We start from the raw sequence: 25,718 nt of genomic DNA on the forward strand, positions 1-25,718 counted from the left end.
TTCAGTTTTATACTTAGCCATCAATGTTAAATTAGCACTAGGTGTGCTTTATGTTGCCTCCTAAATTTTGAATCTTTGTCATCTTTTGCAAATCTCCACTACTATTATCTCTCGAATACCAAAACTGTTTGCAGCAGTAACATTGTTTTGGTACAAGCATCCGTCTTTCAACTTAGATATGTGAAATATTAAATGCACCATAACTGGACAGGATCAGAGGTTTATAAGTTTTGAACATTAAAATATCAGAATAAATACTATCAAATTCTAAAGATTTTTGGCAGAAGTTTTATTAAGTGTATTAAGTATATTATTACAGTCTTGTTTTGTAAATATTCAATAATGGTATGAAGTGGGAACACAAAGATATTTTTCAGTTTGCTGCAGTTGGAAGTTTTATCCTCCACCTGCTATGGCATCTGTGCATATTGTTTCACACACATACTGATACTGATGGGATATAACCCATGTCAACCAAGTTATATTTATCAAACTTCTTTGACATGTATGTTAATAAGACCCAATATAAAATAACTGTCCATGACACATGTTATCACTCCATAATTATTATACTTTAAATTTGATATATTATTCAGATTATCAGACAAAATATTTGATATGTGGTGTTTTGCTAACCTGGAGGCACCGGGTGCAAGGAATGAGAAAGGATACCATGAGCATAATGGTTAATGGATGATTTTGCAAGTAGGTAGGCAGGCAGGGAAAAGAATGAGTGGATGACCCAGATTCCAATGGGATATGGTTGAGGAATATCAGAAGTATTGGTCATAACAAACTATTATTGACCTTAAACCTCGCTTGTTCTGCATAAAATGATACAAATTTTCAATAATCATAGACTGGGTTGCATTTACAAGTAGTCCTGACATCGAGGATGGTAAGTAGGTAAATAAGTAATGAGATATTTCTCACACATATTGTAAATATCTAAGAGAAAGCCCGCTTCTGCACCTGAATCTTAAATTCTTATCATCTGACCAGGCCCAGTATAATTTCTTGTCCAGTATCACAGTATTTGGTACTGGAGCCCATTTATGATGAATATATAACTATAAAAATTTAATGATCTAAAAATAATTAAAAGAAAACTAAAAGGAATATGAACATAACAGTTTATAGATATGGAATACAATCAGCAGTCTTCTTACCTGGAAATGTGCTAGGTTCACAATCAGAGATATAATTTGTTGGCATCAGTCAATGAGATCCAGCAATACATTATCTGGCTTTGACTTTTAGTCAATTCTGTTCTTATTTTTGTATGCGTTCTTCCATTTATATTGATGTGATTCAATTAAATGCAAACAAATTGTATTTTGGGCTTTCACTTTTAACAATTTGGACAAGTCGCATATTGTATGGTACAGGTAAGCAATTTGAACCTATATTTATTATTTTATTTTCATTTACATTTTGGCATCGAAGCTTCTTGTTCAAAACACCAGCAAGCTGTGCTTACTCATAAAAGTAGGCTAAACAAAAATTACCAGGCAATATTTTAGGAACATAATGTTTGTTTTTTTCATGGATCTAAAATTTGACCTCATGCTGTACTTCCTAAATATACAGCCCTTCATTAAGAGGCGTTCATTAACACATTAACCCCTGAAAGTTTTTGTCATTTTTGCCTGAAAATTGAGTAGGAAACACATTTTGAAAGCTATTTCTGAATAGATCTGAAAGCACCAAATCCCTGGTGATCTTTCAATAACATACTGCCTAGTTATGTTAGAAACATCATTTTTCATTGGCTATTTGACTCGCGCATGAGCAGAAGGGTAAAAGTTGGAATTTTTTTTTTGTTTTTGTTTTTTGCTAAACGGAGTTATTATTTTTGTATCGAGACCACTTTATTCCAAATACCCATCTTATCCTACTTTTTGCAAAGGCTCATCTGTCTGTTTGCAGTTCATACAAGTTTGGCTAAGATTTGAGACCTAAAAGTTTACAATCCGGACACAAAATTGGATTCCGACCACGGGCGAATTTTGGGTAGAATAAAGTCAGGTCCAAAAAATGAGGTTTTTATCTGCATTTTGTAGTGCAACTAGATACTCAAGATTATTTGGTATCATTGTAGAGCTACATCTGTCTACCGTTCTATAATACCACCCACTTTAGTGTATCATGCATGACCATGACGCTACAAAGCTCGGCAGTAGGCTACTACCTTCTGCCCCGTTAAGTTGTTGCTAGGGGTTAATGTGTTAGGTGGATATGGTCATAGATCCCATTCCAATATTCATCCGTAATATTATTTATAACTTACTTTGATTAAATGTTTTCCCACCGATAAGGAGATTAATTTGTATGGCTCCCATCAACAACATGAAAGAAGAAATATTTTACAAAGGTTGTAATTTATATTACCTGAAAGAAATGTCTATCTGACATAGAGTACTTATTACAGGTTTATTTTCTCAATCGGCAGTATCCCCAAATCCAAATTCAGTATTGCAGCCATCCATAGTTTTGTCACTCCACGGCATATAATCAGAAATACAAAGAATTATGAAGAATCACACAGCATATGCATGTGGCCAAATCCTTTATACTTGGTTGACACTCCCCATCTGATGTACATATAAACAGTAGGTTGCATCAGCTGGCTGGTACAGAATCTAAATTGTTTACATATACCTTCAACTCTAATATGACAATACTGTCTGAATGTCAGATCATAAATTTGGCTTTAGTGATTATTATATTTCTCAAGCATTCATTTCAGCATCATATTAAAACAAAAGTCTGATTCATAATCACACAGATACTTAAATATGAGCGTGGTACATAAAGCATTCTAAAGCTTTTCACTAAAGCCTGATTCATAATCACACAGATACTTTCATGTGAGTATGATACATATAGCATTCTAAAGCACTTCACTAAAAAATGAAGGAACTCATACATCTCAGCATTATTGTAGAAGACTGCCTATAAAATTGGTAAATTAATCTATAGCCCTCTTTTTGTGAAGTATTCCATGGAACTATATTGAAAACATTGGTGAAACATAGATGCTATGGTGAAATCATAGCAGGAAACAAGTCTCTGATTTCCTTGTAACATCCACTTACCAACGAGCTCTTTGCACACAACAAACAATTCATAGGCAATGTTATGTGAAATTAGTCACCTGTCATATAACAAAATATTAACTGGCTTTCATGAGACATGAACATGAACAAATTTCTTGATAATGATAAACATGTAAGAAAAAAGGAATGGGTTTAATCCTGCTACTAGACAAAGCCAAGCGGAATTGCAGTCATGTAGCATTCAAGTTTGCAGCAGTAAATCAACCACATACTTTGGAAATTTTAATGTCATTATGAACTCACAACAAAATGTCACACAGGTTTTCACTTCTGACTATTTGTAGACATAGTGTGTGGATATATATTTAGGACTGGAATAAGAGTTTTGTACTTCAGGTCACTGATGTGGTGTCATGTTATAAAAAGACTACTTTATGAGTGATATTTAACTGTCTCAAAGCTGCAAAATAAATAACTCTTATTCAACAACTGAACTACACTCTTCTGTCAAATAATTATAGCAAAAGTAATCATTTCACATAACTATTCTGATATTTGTCTACCTTTTTAATTACTAATGTAGTATTTGAAGGAAAAGAAAACATTTTTGAAGCAAACTTAATAGGATAATCTTATGCTAACTGCATGCAACTGATGCAAATTGAAGCAAAATATTTCAAGTAACATTATGTCATACTTGCTAATCCTGTTACGATGTATAATACATTACTTGCTAGCTAAAACCAACCTACAAGGCATTTCTATGCTATCTGCACCAGTCTGATGTTAAATAGCTGTTACTCTTGTGTCAGGTTAATGTATGTAAGATAGTAATGGAGTAGGTGAATTTGCAGTAGATCCTGAGAAAATCACTATTATGTTCTACTTGTTGTATTCTTGTGTTTAAGTTGGTGCTTAAAGTAAGTAAACTAGCACTGGAGTAGGTGAACCTATACATTTATTAGTTATCTGGCAATGCAAGTATAATGATTAAATTTCAGTTTTTAGAACCACATACCTTCTGCAATATGGAATCAAGGTCTTGGTCACCACTGTCACATTGATATATATGAACCAGATAGGACTTAGCAAGGTAGTCTTTGATTAGCTTGATATTATCATCCATATCTTGCTCTGCACAGATACCCTTCATTTTTTCAAGGATATCAACTTTCTGATTCATATGTGTCTCAGTTCTGTTGAAACAAATGTATTACATATTCAACAATTACTAAATTAATAGTAATTAATTTCAAGTCCAATTTCAGCTTTTTGCCTTTTTACCAGAAATATTTATTAACAAATCAAAAACTAGTCAAACCTCTTTTATATAAATGTGTTGCTGAAACTTTCATATTTACTACCAACTGAACTATATGAGAGACAAAAATCCAGCACACAATATGTCATCATTGCTATTTCTACATTTTTATTGCATAATTACTCACTCCTCTTCCTTTTCTAGACTGGTCTTTACAAAATCAATGATGCAACAAATGAATATACCAATCAATCAACTTAAAGAAATAACAAAGCTAAAATATAAAGTTTTGTCTGTTAAGTTATTAAAAACGGGATAAATGATAAAATTTCTGCTGAATATATTCGACATTACATTTATTTCAGCTAGATAATTATTCTTGAGCATATAATGAAGATTTATAAAACTATTGTTGTTACTGATAATATAATTTGGTAATGATAATGTGTTTAATATAAATGTTATAGTCAGTGTATCAGACTCACAACCGAAAGGGTGCGGTTCTGAATCCTAGCACATTTCTTGACTTCAATGACCAAAATAGAACCTATTACTTTTCACATGTGTATAGGTCATTAGGTAACAACATACAAACAATTAACAGCAATAAATAATATCATTCATCTGCAATGACAATTTGCATTTGTAAACCTTTCACTGTCTTGTTCTTGGTTATCTTTGTTATCAACCTCATCCTTTTTTACAAGTCTGTAGGCATCAGCTAATATGTCAGCTACTCCGCCAGATCCCTGAAATGCACAAAATGTATGATTATGTTGCCTTGATCTTTCACTGTTGACCTAATACAAATATCACCATTATGGCAAAAATAATTCAAGACTTAACACATGGAATAAAAGCATACTCATTTTAAAAGGAATAAAAATGATTATATGCAATTCATTGTCAGACTATGCAGATTTATTCAACATTATTTCATTAAGGGAATATTAGTGCAGTCTCTAAGCATTAATGTACCCATGTTCAAAGAAGATAGACAATTCATACATCAATAACATAGGACCTTTGTGTCATGGTCTATAAACCAGGGGGCCCCAGAGTGGCCAAGTGGTCTAAAGCACTCACCATCATGGATCATTGCCATTTCACCTCTGTCTGCATGGGTTCGAGTCTCAGATTCGACCAAAGTGGGTATGTGCGAAAGCTTGCCAGTAACTTATCATGGGTCAGTGTTTCTTTCTGGGGTTTTCCCAGATTCTTCCTCCACTATTTATACTGGCCGCCATGTGTCGCCTATTTTATGATGGAAAATGGTGTTAAACCCTACAACAACAACAACTACAAACCATGCAGACTCATTGTTTAGAAAAACAGTAAAATCTTGATAAAACAATGAGCAAGGTACACAAAGCATTATATAATTATATTCCATATTTGCTATATCATCGGAAATGGTTTTATAACACTCTGGAAAAAACAATGATATGTGATTCATTATGATCCAATATATTTTTATATCTGATATTTTGTTAGTGTTGATTTCATTTCAAACAGCTTAATGTTAAAAGTAGCATCACACAATACATGCTAAAACTGACTTGCAGCAAATGCACAAAATCTAAGAGACTGTAGTATCTTTTGACTTTATGGTTTTAAACCAAGTAACAGAAAAGAGCAAAATCCAACAAGTTTCGGACAATTCAACATATACTTTTTTCCCCTAGACTACAAAAGTGAAATATTTAAAAAGAACATACAGTACCCTGAATAAAATCACAAATGGTCCAAAAGGTTCAATCACCAGTCCTAATGAATAAAATAAAATCCAGTGCTGAAGGTGTTAATGTGCCTATAGTCTTGAATGTACTAATCTTGAATGTACTAATGTACCAGTAACCTGAGTGTGATGATGTACTAAATCTTTTGATTAGTCACAGTAATATAATCCAAAATGTCCTTTTCTGAATTCACTTTAATTCCATGTTAATGTTTCTGTCCAAGAATATTACTGAGCACTTTGTAATTCCAGAGAAGAAAAATTTGAACAAATAATTCCACCCAAATAAAAAACTGAACACAAATTTTTTCTGCATCAGATGTTATTGCATGAATTAATATATTTTATGGAACAATCTAAAGTAGTGCCAGGCCAATGTCCTTGAGTCAGATAAGACAACGATTCTAATATTTAACCTACACACAGAGAGAAACACTAGAAATATATTACGCTGTTTACAAAACATGTCACTGATCAGACAACATGAGCTTGATTTTGAACAAGGTCAAGTACAAAATACAATTATGCGCTACATGTAATGATAAAAACTACCACACAAGGCAAATTAAATAAACATAGCATTACTGACTGGTTACAACCATCACTTTTATAAGTGGTTAAAAGACATAAAAAATTGTACTTGGCTGCTGCATTGCTAGTCGCTAAGCATTAAGGAGTTAGTGTCAAAACAAGTCAGCCTGGTGTCAGAATAATGTGACTTATTGGGACATGATGCTACATATCCGCGGTATGATGCCCCACTGCCACTATTAACTGCCACACTGCAAACACAATACCAATATTTTGTTACTAATGAATTGACTTTAAAAGATGCTGGTTCATGAGAAATTTACAAAACTTATATTAAACTGTAAGATTAAAGATCTGCAAGATAAAATGTTCCACCACCCCCATTAATAACTACAAATCATAATTCTTGATATTAGTTATATGTAAATTGCTACACAAAGGACTGTCACATGGTGTGATTAGAATGTCTGGTTATTAGAAGGCATGCTACCTTAATGAGCAAGCACTGAGATAAATAACACTGTGTAACATGCATAAATTCAATTTGTAACAATATTTTTTTATTCCAGTTGCATGTAATCATATATGTCAAACATAACGCCCCCCCCCCAAAAAAAAAAGGTCACGAATTATTTCAAATGAAAAATAAAACTGGTTTTAAAGTGAAAGTTTACCATGGTTTTGATGATTGAACATAGCATGCATTTTTCATGGTTGGATGTCAGTGTTATCTTTAAGATGCAAGTAATAAGAAAATTGAGAAAAATTGGCTTCCTCTTTAAGTTGTCCTCTACGTAATCTTCCAGATGACTGGATAAAGGACTACAGCTGTGTATTACTATCGTATTATAAACTAAGTTTCATTTATCACCAGTCATTTTATTCATATATTTTTCTTAGTCTGCCCACCCCAAGTGTTGCATTTGTTTTGTGGCATCAGACTCCCAATCAAAAACAATCTTCCTTAAACTTTGCATCACTTCCAGCATTTTGAACAATGGTGGGAGAATATTTGAGGCTCAAAGAAATGGTTATGTGGTGTGTAAAGCAGTGTGTGTGATCCACTTAAGCAATGTTGGACAATTAAGAACAACTTCAAGCCATGCAAGTCTATAGGGAATGGTAGTCATTCAAACATCAAAAATGCAAATATTTAGTACAATATTAACAAACATTTAAAAACCAGTCCTAATTGTATTAAACATTATATCATTACTTTTCAACCCAATACAACATACTAAGCATGCACATCAGATCTGCCCATACATGATTTACACACTAATAATCAATGTAAACCCTGGTTGACCATTACATTAATTCAACAGCTCATCAGAGTCCAAAATGTACGCATGTAATTAAAAGTAGAACAAACAGCAATTTCAAATCTTGGTCTAAGCAATTCACATTCGAATCAGCATTATATATTACAACTGAAGTATAATCCAACTGTTCGCATACCTGTACAATGACCATTGGTGTATATTTCTGGAGAGCAATTTCAACCATCTTCAGTGTACTTTGTTCTCCTCCTACAACCAGCATTACTACAGGCACTGCAATGGATGGATTAAGGTAAATATATTCAACCTTTAGCATAACAGGCTTACATAACATACGGTAATTTCTTATGATAATGTCAAGCCGAGAATACGTTTCTTTACAGCAATATTTGTACTTATGTTGAAGATGCCTGACATTAGAACTAAGGTTGCTGACATTAAAAGTTTTGAGAATCCCCAATTTGATCAGATCTGAAAGTTTTCTATATAGAATAATCATTTGTGCAATATATAATCCAAGAAACTTAACATCTATATTCTCCAAACGTATATCTGATACTACTGACATTCTGAGAAGATACTCTGTTGGAATTGCAAGAATTTTAAACCATGGGGCATATAAGAATACATAATCTAGCTTACAGAGTAAATGCAACTCAACTCACTGGTTAAGATTTATTTTGTTTGATAGATGCTATTTAAAAGTAGAGTTATAACATCTTCATATTTTGAATGTGCTTTGAAGTAATCACTTCTGTGTCAAACGTGTATACATTTTCAGTAATCTGGAAATCCTCCAAGATTTCACATCACGAAGTTTAATGTTATTATGGCAAGATTAGAAATAAATGGGTCAAAACTATCATCCTCAAATGCGAAGGCTAGGTCCAGATGGTTTTATTTGCATTTATTTTGCCTTGAAATGTTTCATATCAGAATTAAATGTGTTGTTTGAGCACAGGTGTTTTATCTCTAGAAAATGTCTCCATCTTGCAGGTACTATTTCAATGTTGTCTCATGTTTACCATGCAAGAATGACCTTTGTGGGCAAATGTCAGGTTTAAAAGGCAATGAAATTGAGAAACGAAATTTAAACGGGCCAAAATATTTGCGTCGTTTTTGAAGGAAAAAGGCTTATAGAGGTGAAATATAGATATCCAATTCAGGACCAAAAGTGCCAGTAAAAATTTTGGTTTGTAATGGTTGAAATGGAAAATGAAATTCACAAAAGGGAATATAGGGACAAAAACCATGTTTCAATTGCAGACAGGTGTCATGTTTATGGAGGTTGATAATGAATGTCATACAAGAAAAGGGATACAAGAAATAAGGAATGAAAACCCAGTCCTTTGTTAGTGTTTAGTTTATGGAAGTTGAAAAGGAAAGTAAAATTAAGAAAGGGGATTTAAGGGATCACAAGCACATTTGTTTATCATCTGGAGTCAGATTAATAATGGTTGAAAAAGGAATTTAAAATGTTGACTTAACAGAATAAACTCTTCTGCCCCTTTTTGCCAGTTATGAATTTTATAAGGGCTGAAAAATAAAGGTTGAAAGTAAACTGAAATTAGGCATTATGACTTAAAGGTTGGCCTTTGTAAAGAGGTGTCAGAATTATAATAATTAATAATTAATAAGGCAATAAAAGTAAGAAAAGGGGCTCAAGGAACCTGAAGCTGGTGCACTTTGTGAACAAGTATGATTTCATTGAGGCTGAAGATCAGAATGAAATTAAACAAAATACTTATGGGACCACAAACACCTGCCATTTGTGGATAGGGATTGGTGTTGTTGGATCAGAATTTCAGCATTTTGCTGGTGTTGTTGCTTATTGTTGTTGTAGGATTTAATGCCATTTTTAAGCACAAGATAGGCTATACATGGCAGCCAGTATTAACGGTGGAGGAAAGAACCACCAACCCATGTGAATCTACTGGCAAGCTTTCTCACATACCCACACTGGCCAAACCCAGACTCAAGCCCATGCTGATAGAGGTGAGATGGCAGTGATCCATAATGGTGAGCACTTTAGACCACTCGGCCACTTGGGGCCCCGATGTTTTCAGTTGGTGAATATGTCAATGAAGAAAAGAGACTCATACAAGTTGTCCTTTACATGGAATGTCCATAACATGTATCAGGACTTTAAAAACATCTTTAAATATATAAAGACACAAGTATTTTTTTGACCACCCACAAAATCCTCACATTGGACATGGAGAACTTTTAATAAGAAAAGCATAGGATTAATAAATAAATGTTTTAAGTGACACACGTAAACTTGGTTATTACCTACATATTATATGAAAGATTTTAAGATGCAGTTACATGGGAATTAGGTCACTGCTTCAACTAAGTTCCTGCATACAATTCAATTTAATGGTAAAAAAACTCAATCACAGAAGAAACTAAAGTCAGTTTTTAAAGATATATATGAAGAATAAATTAAATAAAAACTGAGAAAAGATAAAGATAAAGATAACAATGGCCAGCAAAGCTACGAGACATGCTTTTTATAACTGAAATTTACTGTTTAGAAAATTAACAAAACTGATTTCAAAACACCCCAAGGATGACAACGTTTTATGTTCTATCAACACATTAAAGAACCAGCCAGAACCATTTTCAATGAACAATGTGATGATGCATGACAAAGTAATACATGTAGTATTAAAGAACATATAACATGTTCATACACTCAGTTCCTTTCTAATTAAGAGCTTGCTTGCCATAAAAATAATAAAAGATAACCACAGTATGATAGTATGCCCCAATGAATCTTGCAAACGAGGAAGCTAAGGAGGACATTTATGAGCAACTAGAGTATGTTTGATAGAGTACCAAAGAAGGAAGTCACAGTTGTGATGGGCAACATTAATGCAAAAGTAGGCAGCTAGAGCATCGGATGGGGACTAATCATGCATAAAGACTGCATTTTAGAGATGAATGAAAATGGAGAGATCTTCGTAGACTTCTCTGGGCAGAATTACCTTAAAATTTGTGGGACAATGTTTTTTCTGTTGTAGGATCAAAAAAATTACATGGAAATGCATATATTCAGCAACAGTAAAATCACATTGGCAACCTCCCCATCTTCAGGAGATGGAGGAGGATGTTAACTCAGATCATGCCATCAAAAACTAAAGACAAGAATTAGCAGCATTAAGAAGACTGGACTCAACAAACAACCATGAGATGACATCTCTATGCTCATGACTGTTTAGAAAACATGAGGAGTTTGCCATTTTCCTCTCTATTAGATTCCAGGCTGTTCTAAACTTTGATGATGGTTCCACAGAAAGAAGTGGAAACAAATTTGAGGTACATTCAAGTCAAACTTTGAGGAGATGCTGGGATTTAGAAGAAAGAAGTAGAGATGGCTGTTAGAAGATACAATCAAGAAGACTGAAGACATATGAAAAATCAAGCACAGACTTGCACAATCTAAGATTAGAGCATAGAAACACATCTTCAGGAAGGTATACATTACAATAAATAAAGTCAAGAATAGCATGCAAGGAAAATAACCAGGAACTTGCTGACTAGCATGCCACAGATGCAGAGAAACTTGGTTAAATAAATTACATGAGGACCATCCATCATCATCTCACAGCAAATATCAGGGCAGAAAATTAACAATAACAAGCCTTATGTGAAAAGGATGGGAATATTCTGAGCAAACTAGCAAAGCAGCTTGATTGGTGAGCCCTCTGGCCAAGAAAATAACCCATAGAAGCCTTAAAAGTTAAGTCCACAGTTTCAGCACATGCCATGACTGACCATCTCTACAGGAAAGATGGGGCAAGACATATGTGCCACCCGAGAGAAGAAGGGATACATTGTCAAGATTCACAAGAAAAATGACCTTCATGGCTGCCTGAACTGGAGATGTATTCCACTACCATCCCTACCAAGCAAGATTCTCACAGTAAGGCTGATTTTGGAAAGGACCTGGTCTGCAGTGCATTCCAGTCTGAATACAAACAAATAAGAATCAGAGCTGGGAGGTTATGTACCTAAAAGACAGCAAGACTGCGTATTATCATAAAATAGTCCCTAGAATGTAAGTCACTCCTGTATGTACACTTGCAGACTTTAGGAGAACAATGAATATGGTGGACAGAAGCACCATCTGGAAAGTCCTGAGGTTATATGGGCATCTTTACGAAGATTTTCAGGACTATCCATTGCATCCATAAAGACATAACTTGTCATAACATGCACAACATGGACTCTTCTTTTTCTTTTTCTGTTGGTTCTGGTGTCAAGAAAGAATACTTGCTTTCACCAATGATTCTCGCACTAGTGATAAACTGTGTAACGAAGATTGCACTGAACTAGGCACAAGGCATGCAGTTGAGCCTGACCCCAAAACATGAAGATCTGGAAATTCTGCAGATGATACTAGACTGTTATCACTCTCTCCAGAATATACACCATCATCCAAACTACAGGCCTGGCAAGACAAATTTCTATCAATTAAAATAATCTAGGATGCACCTATTCTATAACCGGGACAAACGACTGAGAATGTCGACACTTCACATACCTTTGCATCATCATGAACAAATCAGGAAGAAAAGACGAGGACATCCAGGCCAGGATTGACATAACATACCGTGCCTTTAACACTATCATACCAGTCTGGAGGAATGATATGGGGCAGTGATATGGAGACACAAAAAGAACTTAAAAGATAAGCAACAGGTCCTTGTCAGTTTTGTCTCCAACTGATCTTATGTCTCAAATGGCCAAACAGAATCACCAGCCAAGAGTTATAGCTAAAGACAAAACAAAACCTCATATCCACCATTAAGGAACACTACGGGAGATGGAGTGGGCATACCCTATGGAGAGACCAGTCTGACATCAATTGCCATGCCCTGGATTGGAATCATTTAAGCGAATGAACAAATCAGGAAGAAAAGACGAGGACATCCAGGCCAGGATTGACATAACATACCGTGCCTTTAACACTATCATACCAGTCTGGAGGAATGATATGGGGCAGTGATATGGAGACACAAAAAGAACTTAAAAGATAAGCAACAGGTCCTTGTCAGTTCTGTCTCCAACTGATCTTATGTCTCAAATGGCCAAACAGAATCCCCAGCCAAGAGTTATAGCTAAAGACAAAACAAAACCTCATATCCACCATTAAGGAACACTACGGGAGATGGAGTGGGCATACCCTATGGAGAGACCAGTCTGACATCACTTGCCATGCCCTGGACTGGAATCATTTAAGCGAATGCAGTAGTAGATGACCAGCCATGATTTGGTGAAAAACCCTAGATACATAATTTAAATCATCCACATGTCCTGAAAGGAGCCACAACATATAGCCCAAGATTGCGACAAATGGATAGTTACAGGATGGCCCTAAGTTCCAGTGGGAATAATGATGATCAAATTTCCTAATCTATACATTTTGAAACCAAGAATTTGAAATACATTATTTCTCATAAGCAGACACATTCTATCTGTTTGGACATAAAACGAAACAAATAATTTCAGTTATAAATACCGCCCACATTGTAAAGTTGACAAACAGGCTGTATAATATAGGAAATTTTTAAACAAAGTTTTCAAATAATGGAGAAAAACTTGATGATTGAAAGTACTTCATATTCAACAAAACTTGATGATTGAAATGATATTTATGTATTTAATACTTAATGGATATACTGGAAAGGGAGTATTCCCCCTCTATCATCCTAATGAAAGAACACGAGAAGAAATTGAACAAATTTGTTCTGAATTTTTTATCTTTATATGGAGATAGTATTTCTTCCCCATTTCTAGAATCAGATGAACCCTTTGCAACTTTCTAGATGGGAGAATCTAACATTCCTAACTCATTTTTTGACCAGCAAAGTACAATGTACTGTTAGCTCATGCCTGGATATAAAAATCCAAAAACTTCATTTTGACATTGAATTTCCATTATCAGCCAATCTAAAAAATGATCTTCAAAATAGCATCATTTTGTATTGGTTCAAACAAAATCTCAAGTTAAAACTCAAGAATTTTAAGATTTTAGCAGCATGCAATAAGTAGGCTTATTATTCATATTAATGGCCTTGATCTGCCCGTGTTTTATGTGATGGCAGATCTGGGTCATCATCCTTTACATCTAGACATGCATGAAAATATGAAATATTGCATTACCATCTCCTTTGTCTGTTTTCATTTGAGATATATTCTTCTCCAGCTCAGCCCTGAAAGGGATCTCAGTTTCAAACTTGTGCTGGGTGCCATCATCCACTAAGATAAAGTGGCTGTGATTTGGGTCCAGAAACCTCTCATGTGAATGTGGGTTCCCTTTCATATGATATCTCGCTGGCTCAAACAACGCTGGCTCAAATAACTCCTAAATAAAAAGGATCACAAGTTCTAAACAATTTTACCTTGACAGATGTAAGACTTTAATATTTACATTGTCATTTACAATACTTCTTTCACTGTTAAGATCAGAATAAATTGAGAAACAGAGGGTGGGCTTAATATGGTTTTCACAGAAAATTCATTTTCAATGAGTCGTTAAAACTAAAGGCAAGCATGAAAATCCAATTAAAATTTATACACAAGAAAATAATATCACAGTATTTTTCTAATGCAATATTACATATTGATTAGAATGATGGATTTAAGGTTGAGATTTCCTCAGCTTAAGGTAAAGCAATGTCAGTAATATAATGTACTGAGCTAGCCAGTTAACCTTGCTTGATCCTTTCAGTTATCTATTAAAAATGGATAACATATTTTGTGCATGTGTGTGATGGTGAATATATGTGCGTGTCTTAACCTGTTTTGACTGGCATCCTATATAGTGTTGTACAAACTGATGATAGATGCCCTGGACTAGAAATCGTTCAATCTAATATGAGCCTGACAGCAACTATTTGCAGATGGAGGATGGATTTATTTATCTAAACTGGTATATTGTCCTCTATTTCATAACTGTTTCTGCAGTCTGGCAAGACATGCAAGACCATTATTCAAACTGAGTAATATTTTAAGCTTTTAAATGAACAAAATGTACATGTTCCATTGCCTAATCCTGCTATGTTGCATGCAAACAGTACATGCATGAAGAGCTAGTGTGGAGACTTCAGGCCTGTTTGTTTCACAAATAATTTTGATATATTCTAAGAAGAAAATGTCAGTTTGATTATGGAGACCAGTAAATATGTAAATTAGTACACTGCTGGGAATATAGTGCCACTGGCACTAAGGTTCAAGAACTCTAATTTAATTTGGGTAATTTGCACAGTTAAAAATATCTGCATGCAACTAAAACAGTAATGGACATATTCAAGAGTCATTCTAAAAATTACACGAATATACCACACACCACTTGAAATCACTGTACCTTGCACTCCAGATCCTCTCTGTTATGAATGACTCCCCATGGAGCTATACCAATGGCAACAACAGATTTCGAATTTGAATCACTTCTTATTGCCTCACCAACATATTTTATCACATCACTATGGGTTCCTCCCGTTATAATCCAGGCACCTGTGACAAAATAGCTGCGGATTTTATTTGCCATGTATATCAAAAACAAAACCACTGGATAGAAGTAGAATTCAATACAAAATTGATAAATTAATTATAATTAACTACTGACAATGTAGCACATCATATAGGCATGATAAGTTCCTTTTACCTTATCCATCAGGTTGGATGTAGGGATTAAATTATTTAAACAGAATATTCTGCAAGCAGGAACCTATAAAGATTATTTCCTTGAGCAGGACTGAACTGAATAAAGGCACTTCTAGCAAAGAAAAACTTACGTTATGATATAAAATGATGCAGCAATTTTTAAAGTTTTATACTAATTAATACTTCGATAATGATCTATTTTTGATTTAGGCAACTTAGTAAATACAAGTTTTCTGCCCATTTCTTATAGCTGCCATCATTAAAGCTGTAGGTATCTTGCATGATGTATACAGTATAGATGTGCCTTCTTTTAACCCAGTTAACCCAATGCTGCCCAACCCGCAGCCCGCTAGCTGATTTTAAATGGCCCACCAGAGCTGGAGGAGCTATATAGTCACTGCTTTTCAGTTTTCTGCTGCGGCCATCGGCTTCAAGAAAAACATTTTTCTTTGGCCCATGGTGTCAAAAAGGTTGGACAGCACTATTTTAACCCATGGGAGTATGTGCATCAAAGCTGTGAACCTTGCAATAAGACTTTCTGTTATTATTTTATAAATTTCCATTTGTTTTTATATTCATCATTGATTTTTGTAAACAAAATACTGTAATTTGAATATTTTAATAATGATGTGAAATGTAGTCAAATCACTGTCATTCTAAATGCTACTAATTTATGAATTTTACAAAATTATTGCAAGACATTTCTATTAAAATTGCATTATTATGGAATGTGTGGGATATAATTAAAAACAAATAATAAACTAACTATAGTCTAGTCACATTACCTTATGATAGACAAATTTTCAGGGTAGGTTGTCTGCTATATTTTTGTTTCAAATTTTATACGGTATAGTGGTTAGTATCTTACACATTGTATACTGCACAGATATAACTTGACATTGTTGTTACCTGCATTACCAGTGTGTCACCTTTTGATGTACATTAGCCAGCTTAATCTACTAAAGATAGGGTTTATTTAACACTTCACTCACCGTTAACTTTATTTTTCCATCTTGAAACAGTCTGTGCATAAGAAAAAGACCTTGTTCTTATCATTAAGTTTGCAGATATTATGTGATGGGTGTAAAATGAAGTTTTTGCATTTGCAGCATGCTCATTGGAGAGAATGTTTGCATACACCTATGCTGCTTTCGTGTACTGTGGCTGATATTACTTGTTCTAGTTCTTGATCTAAACATATATCTGATTAAATGGTTGTACAGAAGAATTAATAAATCAGCCTGAATTGGTCCAAAGTAAACTAAATTTAGCAGTTATTAAAATAGAGAGAAATAACTTTGCCACATTAGGTAATACCAGCTGCTGAATTTGCAAGGAATGGATTACAAAATATTCAAAAAGTGATAGAAAAGGTTTTATCCTTTTTTATATATACCTTTTAATCCAGAAAGTGAAAATCATTAATGCAGATAGCAGTTGTTTTTATAGATACATATCTGAAGTAAGACCATACTAAAAGAAACCTCTTTAATTAAGAATCTTTACAATTATACAATGGTAAAAATAAAAATACCATGGATTTTCCCATGTGAAAACGTAAGTCATTTTTGACAACTGTAAAATCTGTCAATTGGAAAATTGAAACAATTTTTTTAAAATTTCTAGCACATTAATGATACAAATAATTTTTAAAGAACAAAACAATTAAAATGAAGCTAAAATTATTAAAATTTAATAACACAATAACCAAACATAAAATAAAAATAACTGTCCCTTTTCCAAGAGTTATTGTTCCTATCAAATTGAAGAAAATTCAACTAAATAAAGTACTTAATATTCAACAAAACTTTACATAAACTATAAACATGGCGCTTTGTTCCAAAAGAGTTACCATTTCTCAGAAAACATCTGTTTAAACAAAATAATACAACTTTGTTCTTCTGATTATAAAATAATTTCATTTGAAAATATCACAAACTTTAATACAAGTTTGGTAAAGATAATTATATTCAATTTTGCCAGTTAGCTTCTTCAGGGAAGTTGAGTTGGTGAGAGAGGGATGGGCTCTCAAAATCCCTAAATGAGGGTAAGGGGAGATAACTTTCTTCCTTAAACACCTTTTATCCTCCTGCAGGAAAGAATTTATTGGAGATGTGGAATTTTATTTTGCTCGGTGATATTTTTTACCTTTTTATTTATGTTATTTTTAGATTTTTATTTGTATCATTTATTTTTGTTTTATTTTTCAATTTGTTATTGGGGGAGAGGAAGGGGATGGTAGATGGGTGGAGAAAATGGGAGTGTCAAACGATAAATTTTTCTTTTTCTTGCACTATTTTTATTTTTATGCAATGAAAACATCACAAACAATATTTTTAAATCATGCTTGGAAGCCCATTTAAAATACATGGGATCCATTATCTGTTCCACATCCAGGTTTGCTGACTAATACATTTTGTATCAACTATTCTATTTCTTATCAATTATGATGAAAAATATAAAAAAGCTGAAATTTATTAGGAATTCGCAATAAAATCCAAAGACATAAAAAAACTTATTTATTGTATAGATATCATTAAAGGAATTCTGAAATGTATTACAGTGGTCCCACTTTTATACGACCATTCCTTCTGTACTGGGAAAATGGCTTTATAGAGTCGGCGACCTTTCCAGAGCGGACTATATTTGTGAGATGTGTGTGTACATAGCAGGAAAGCTAAATATAACTTAAATCAGTTAATATCTTCGTTTAAAAATAACATCAATTATTAAATTATTCTTCTTGTCTTAAATGCATGTATTTCAAGGTAATATAAATTAATAGTTTGTATTATTAGGCGTGGAACGTGAGTTGGCATGCGCATAACAAAACCATTCAAAAACGTTATTTAAATATGGTACATACGTTGTTTCGTATTTTAAAAAATTCTCTTTCCATTTACTCCACCATTCCACTGCTACAGAATATTCTCCTTATCTGTTATGAGCTTGTTTATTTGAATCTCGCCAACATAAAATCTATCGGCAAGTGAATTCTCCCCATTGTCATCAAGTGGAATAACTTTTACTTTTCCTTCTAAAGTATTATTTCTTCATTTACATGATGACATTTTAAAGTTTTGTAATGATTTATTCCTATGTTGCTAATTGTACAGTACTGCAATTTAATTTTGCAGATGAAACTTTAGTAAACGAAAACCCTTGTGGTAAAGGAAGTGATACATGTACTGTCACGTGATTTATTGGTCTTTGTCTGGCACCATCTTTTGTTCAAGGTTAATTGTTTATCTGTGTGTGTGTGTGTGTGTGTGTGTGTGTGTGTGTGTGTGTGTTAATTCACAAAATCTATTTTCAGCCTATCTGACCATGTTATGATTTTGACATTTACATCAGTCGTAATCGTCAATTTTATTATATAAAAAATCCACTGTGTGAAGCCCAAAGCTCTATCAAAACAGTACTGACCTCATTTCTATCTGACCATGTTACGATCTTTAAAGTACGTCCTGTCATGTGTGTGTGTGTGTGTGTGTGATTAGAATTTTTAACGTAGCTTACGTCTGGTCATGATCGGCAATTAAACAACGAAAAAAAAAAGTTGCGTGAAGGCCACAGTTCTAGCAAAACATTGCTGACCCCATTTCCTGCAAACGTCTGCACTAATTATATAAAAATAACCTTAGTAGTACATGTACTTTAGCCAACACTTATTTCAGTAACAAAACCCTGACATCCAAAACCAGAAAAGAAAGATAATTGGATTATTTACCTTACCGTAATTAAATATTGGTTCTGGACACATGTTAATTATAAAATGTGGCCGCTTGTGAGGGGCAAAGTTTTACATGTGTGCATTAATAAGTTGGCCAAGGGATTCTGGCCGCAAAGAGTGGTTGAGGATAACTGAAATTATAATGAGTTAAGGACAAACTCCAATGATATCCAAAATGTATCATACTTAAATACAAAATCATTGTCTACTCAATTTCTATAATATGACCTTAAATAGTCAAGTGCAAAGCACATCCTAAATGGATAATTAAATTTAGAGAAAAAAGGATTTGTGGAATAAAAAGAAAGAGGAAACATATAACTGGATAAGGGAGGAAATCACTAAAAATATTAGATGTAAAATAGAACAAGAAAACTGAGGGGATAATTGGCCAAGAGTGTGGGGGCACTCGTCCCATTAATCAAATCACTAAAAGTACAAAGCCTAATTTTTAAATACTTTCACAATGCATGGCTAACTAGGGATGTTGCATGAAGGAGACATATGATTAAATCAGTACCAAATTGACCTTTGTACAAAAGAGCTTACTTTACTAAAAGCCAAAAAAGCATGTAATCACACAATGCGAAAAAAGGAAAGACCAAAGAATACAATTAATTATAGACATCTGCAAAAGACACCGGTACCGGAAGAATAACATACTCTTCCTAGATAGAGATTGTGACAAAAGCACAATTTTTAAGGTCATTGAATAATACAAATAAACAAGTAGGCTTAATAAATATATGTATAACTTGTATGGAGGGGGTGTGAGACACCATGAGGGGTGGGTGGAGGGGGAGCTTTGGTTTGCTATCCATTAGGGGTCCGCTAATGCCAGTGTGCGGGCCAGAGCCCCCACCTCATCCCTCAACTCAGACATGTCTTGTCACTCTCTTTAAGCATCAAAATGATCAAATTAAAAGCCAATTTAAATCCTGTCGGTAATATCTCAAATTTTAAAATTACTGATATATATAAAGGAATGAGTGGAAGGAAGGGAGGACAGCTTCGGTTTGCTACCCATTAGGTGTGTGCCACCGCCAGTGTGCCGGCTGGAGCCCTCACCCCATCCTTTAACCCGGTAATAAATTAAAATGTACTTAAGTTTTATTAGGGTTAAGAAAAAGAAACCAATGGATGGGACATGGAATCTATATGGGGGAAAGTACGAGGCAATGACGTCATGGGAATATGTCACATGGCGCTACGCGAAGTGAACAGGCCCTTGAAATAGTCTGGGAAAAACACTCCACGTAGAAAACTGGCAGACCATACAGAAAAAACAGGGGAATAGGCTAGTTGGCAACTAATAATCTTCTATACTTTTCCTATCTAACTATACAGCTACCTTGCTGTATAGTTCTTTTCCTTTCTATGGAAATTTCTTTAAACCTTTTTGGATCTTTTGGTTAATAGGTTAAATAATAAAGGGGCGGCCAAACTCAGAGTCGGGAAAAATACAATTAAATAAAGAAAGTGTGGACCCGACTCGAGCACAGCCGATCTCACTCTAGAATTTAAATAATGCGAGGAACGATACATACAAACACGCATATAAAACGGTAGGTTTATTTTTTTTTAATGACAAACCTGTAGTACACCGTTCACTCACCGGAATTCAAAAATATGAATTAAAATTTGAAATATCTACATTTTATCAAAATTATCAAATGGATCTGTGATAGCCAAATAATAATAATAATAATAATAATAATAATAATAATAATAATGAGGACTTTGTATGGTGCCTAATCTTTAGAAGATCTAAGCGCTTTACAACTTTAGACAACACCTATAAGATAAGAAACATAACAATATTATTAAAAAAACAAACAACATGAAATTAGAAAAACATTATAATTTAAAAAAAAAAAAAAAAAAACATGCCGAGAATATTTCAGGTAGGAAACATTATTAGGTCTTTAAGTTTGTTCTTGCTGTCGAAATAAGTAAGTTTTGAGAGCCCTCTTGAATGTGATCACTGTGTCCTTGTGTCTAAGTTCAGTGGGCAATTCATTCCACGTTGCTTGGCCCTGGTATGCAAAAGAACGCTGTCCATATGACTTTGTTTTCATACTTGGAATAATGAGTATACGATTGTCAGAAGAGGAGCGTAAGTATCTTGCTGGTGTGTACACATGATTGAGGTCAGATAGGTATGTTGGACTAGAGTCCGACAGTGAAATGTAGCACAGAGAACACATTTTGTGTTTGATTCTGGACCGAATGGAAAGCCAGTATAGGGTATAGAGCAGCGGAGAGGTGTGGTCTGATCGTGGTACACTAACTATGATCCGAACAGCTGTGTTTTTAACTTTTTGAAGTTTCTGGAGCAGATATTGAGATGAACCAGACAGAATTGAGTTACAATAGTCCAGTCTTGAAATTACTAATGAATACACAAGTGTTTTAGCGGCATCAACTGAAAGATATTTGCGAATTGAGCTGATACGTCTCAGCTCAAGATATGCAGCCTTGCATATGTTCATGACATGTTGGTGCAATGTGAGAGTACTGTCCAGAGTAACACCAAGCTTTCATACTGATTGTGTGAATTTAATGTTGGCGTTGCTGATATTTATTTTTTTAGGTAAAGGATGTGAATGAGAAAGTCTTTGTGATATGATCAGAATGGCCTCAGTTTTATCATCATTCATCTGCAGCTTGTTACAAGTCATCCATGATTTCACATCAGAAATGCACATCTCTACACCTTGGATGAGACACTGGATAATGATCTATGACACTTGAGAGCGACTGAGTGTACAGAATGAAGAGAACAAGTCCAAGAACAGACCCCTGTGGAACACCACAACATAGATCAACTGGGTTCGATTGTATTCCATTTGCATATAAAATTTGTGTTCTGTTGACCAAGTAGGACTTGAACCACAGTAAGGCTGTATCATGAATGCCAAATACATGCTGGAGACGGTGAAGTAATATATCATGGTCTATTGTGTCAAATGCTGCAGACACATCAAGGAGGGTGAGGACTGTAATCTTTCCGCTATCCAATGCAGAGAGAATGTCATTAACTACTTTTAGAAGAATAGTTTCAGCACTGTGGCAATTGCGATATGCAGATTGTACATTGCTGAAAAGACTGTTTGAATTTAGATGAGATACAAGCTGGGATAGAACAACTTTTCTAAGATTTTTTAAATGAATTGGAGATTAGAAACTGGGCGGTAGTTCTTTAAATCGTTATGGTCTAGTGTTGGTTTCTTCAGGAGAGGCTTTACAATGGCAAAGTTGAAAAATGATGAGAATTCCCCAGATGAGAGAGAGGTATTAATAACATCAGTTAGTGAAGGCAATACTGGATCTAAGCACTCAAGCAGCAATGATGTTAGAATTGGATCAAGTTCACATGACTTTGGTGCACTCTTCATCAGGATTGTACGTACGAAATCCATAGAGACAGGTTCAAATGCTGCTATTAAGACAAACTGGTATGAATTAAAAAAATGATGCTTTCCCTACACGAAAATTATATAGCACACGTAGGAGACCTATAGCCCAGGTCAACTAAGAACTCAAGGGAGGGATTTCGAATAAGGTGATAGAAACCGAACTCGGATGAACAACCCCATAGACAACACTAGGACATAAATATCCCATCAAAAATGTCTTTTAATTATTTTATTTGTTTTAATCAAAATTATTTTACAGAAATAAAGAAAGAACATACCTGGTGGAAACAACAACACATAAACACATTTTCTTTATTTTGTGGATAAGTGGTGGGGGCATCTGTCTGGTGATGCCCCCCCCCAAAAAAAAAAAACAACAAATTATATGTTGGCTAAGGGATTCTAACCGCAAAGAGTGGGTGACTGGGGAGCTGTTCATAAAGGGGACAACTGTATACCATTTCACTATAAAATTGGACGATAACTATACTTATAATGACTTAAGGGCAAATTCCAATGATATCCAAAATGTATCATACTTAAAGGCAAAATCATTGGCTACTCAAATTCGATAATATGACCTTAAATAGTCAAGTGCAAAGCACATCCTAACTGAATAACACATTTTATCTGGACTTCACATTTTCGTATTTCACAAGGTTAGATTCTGAGAGAAAAATAATTTCCCAGGTTTTCCATCCTGGTTTTCCTGGTTAATAAAAAATAGACCTTATATACCTTATACGTTTTTAAAATGACTTTTAATTGTTTAAATAACTTTCAATTGCCTTTATATTGGTATATGATTGATGGGTATAAATTGGGTGATAAAGTATACAGCTTGGCATTACTTCAGATTTGAAATTGTAAAAAATTGCTAGTTATTTTAGTCATTTTCACTTCCTGGACTTCAAAGGTAAACAATAAAAGAACCTGACAAGTTTAGTTACCTCTCATATATATATTTTGTAATTCAGTCATTCTGAAGCTGGTATTCACTATTCCATCAAACAAGTTTAACAGCTGCTAAAGATAGTGTACTTTCAACTAATTCGAGCTAATGGAGGCAGCCATTTTGGTTATCTGTGTGCTTTGATAATGTACAGTTCCACAATTACATTATACGTTACATGAAAGTAGTATACAGGTCTGTCAACATTCTCTTCAATGACCGCTTGGCGCTCAGCATGGAAGAGAAGAGGTTAGCGTCAGTCTGGTCGGCCTGGTATCAGGATAATGTGACTGGGTGGGACATCATGCCACATCTCTGCGGCATGATGCCCCAGTGCTAAACATCACTATAAACTGCTACACTGCAGACATCGTAGCAATATTACTGAAAAATTGTTAAAAGCTACGTTAAAAATCCAAATAACACACACACACACACACACACTTCAATGACAAAGTTGTAAATGCTGACAACTTCACCTTATCATTCGCTCAAACGTATGTAACATCTGTTGAGAAGAACCATAATAATAAATATAGCGCTATCCAAAATTCATTGTTTGAGTTATACAATGAGAGGATATCTAAATATTATCATATAATTTGACGATAAAATCTGACACCATAGAAAATATTTTATGACTTAATTCTAAAATCTGACATTTTATTGCAGGACTTTATTACGCTTCATTATTATTTATTAAAAGAAAATACGAGTCACAGATGTAATTTACTTTTCTTCATTTTTAAGGACCCTTACAAAAACCATAAATGTAACCTCTAAACTGATATCTTCCTGTATTGACTTACCACAGCCCCAATCAAATACGAATGGTAGATTCTAATGTTCTCGCCTGCGACTTTTGACTGAGACAATGAACAGAACAAAGTGACAATGAGAAAAATGTGTCAATAAAAATTATGCTACATTAATCCAGTCCATTAGTATCAGACATATGACAGAAAAGAATAATTTGATATTTGCATTCATAAATGTATAATTCCAACCTATGCTATGCACAGCTTTCATAAGGCCTCCTTGGAATGCATCTTTTAGGTTAGGGTTCTTGACAAAGTCTTGTGCATCACCAGTCACAGAAATGAGCAAATTGGGCTGTTCCATTCCCCATCTTTCCAACAATTCCAACATCTTGGACATATCAGTTTGTTTGTCAACACGAATAAACTGAAAAATTGAAAAGGATACATTATCTGGTGATTTTTTTTGTTTATGTGTTTAACTAACTGTAATCTGACCACCTTCTAAACCAGGAACCTCTAATAGGTCAGAATGTAATTGACTAAGCAATCTACCTGGAAAAAAAAGATTATCAATCAAAAGTTATGCAAATAGTTATTGTTTTAATTAATTAATTATCATAATTATACTATCTTGCTTATTAGTATATGTTCATTTTTTGTCCTCGTTAAGTTCATATTGTCAGAATCATGCAGTATGTTTTTTATACTGTGAGTTACACTGATGCATGATCAGGATTATTACAATCTTTACATAAATTGCCATATACCTTGTAGTTTATGAAATATATTTAACTGTATGCATAATTATGCAAGTTTTATTATTTTCCATGTGGTGGTCAAAACTTGGACGTTTATCAATCTTACTTTTCTTTCAATATTTTCTATTTGATCGACATCAACAAATTCTATGTTCCCAAAGGCGTTGGTTGGTCGAGTCACTGTGTGTTGTGAAAATTCCCACTTTAACACGGTGTTAGAGCTCTTCTCTTCTTGTTTTGGTGGATTTCTCTCAATAATATCGTGGTCCTGAATCTGATATCCACAATGACAAATTCTGCAACAAGGAAGTACACACTGTACAGTGTAGCATGATATAGCATGTCGATTATTGACTAAGAAAGATATGTATATGTATGCATGCATGCATTATGGTCTAACAGCACATAAGCAAAAGTGTGGCTATATAGTGTCAATAAAGATAAAGTGGTTAAAACTGAAATCGTTTTTTAAAAGCATGCACAAAGAACTGCATAACTTTAAAGTATATAAATATAAATGTAAATTCTCTAAAATCCTTAAAATATAACAAT

The 25,718-nt window shown here is 34.1% G+C and overlaps 1 protein-coding gene across 1 annotated transcript in view; it reads right to left on the bottom strand.

Moving 5' to 3' along the window:
- The window catches only part of LOC149770815 (transient receptor potential cation channel subfamily M member-like 2), a gene marked incomplete at its 3' end in the record, with an annotated part of 128,969 nt that overhangs the window by 100,757 nt on the left and 2,494 nt on the right, over positions 1-25,718 (bottom strand). Inside the window, exons 2-8 of the mRNA XM_089949083.1 lie at positions 25,273-25,462; positions 24,655-24,832; positions 15,245-15,447; positions 14,041-14,242; positions 8,048-8,142; positions 4,972-5,069; positions 4,078-4,255 (exon numbers count right to left, since the gene is read on the bottom strand). Coding sequence (XP_089805209.1) covers positions 4,078-4,255; positions 4,972-5,069; positions 8,048-8,142; positions 14,041-14,242; positions 15,245-15,447; positions 24,655-24,832; positions 25,273-25,462 — 1,144 coding nt within the window. The remainder of the gene's footprint in view (positions 1-4,077; positions 4,256-4,971; positions 5,070-8,047; positions 8,143-14,040; positions 14,243-15,244; positions 15,448-24,654; positions 24,833-25,272; positions 25,463-25,718) is intronic.

The sequence above is a fragment of the Sinohyriopsis cumingii genome, unplaced genomic scaffold, assembly GCF_028554795.1.
Source record: "Sinohyriopsis cumingii isolate HCF-2022 unplaced genomic scaffold, ASM2855479v2 utg002282l, whole genome shotgun sequence".
Classification (NCBI taxonomy): Eukaryota; Metazoa; Mollusca; class Bivalvia; order Unionida; family Unionidae; genus Sinohyriopsis; species Sinohyriopsis cumingii.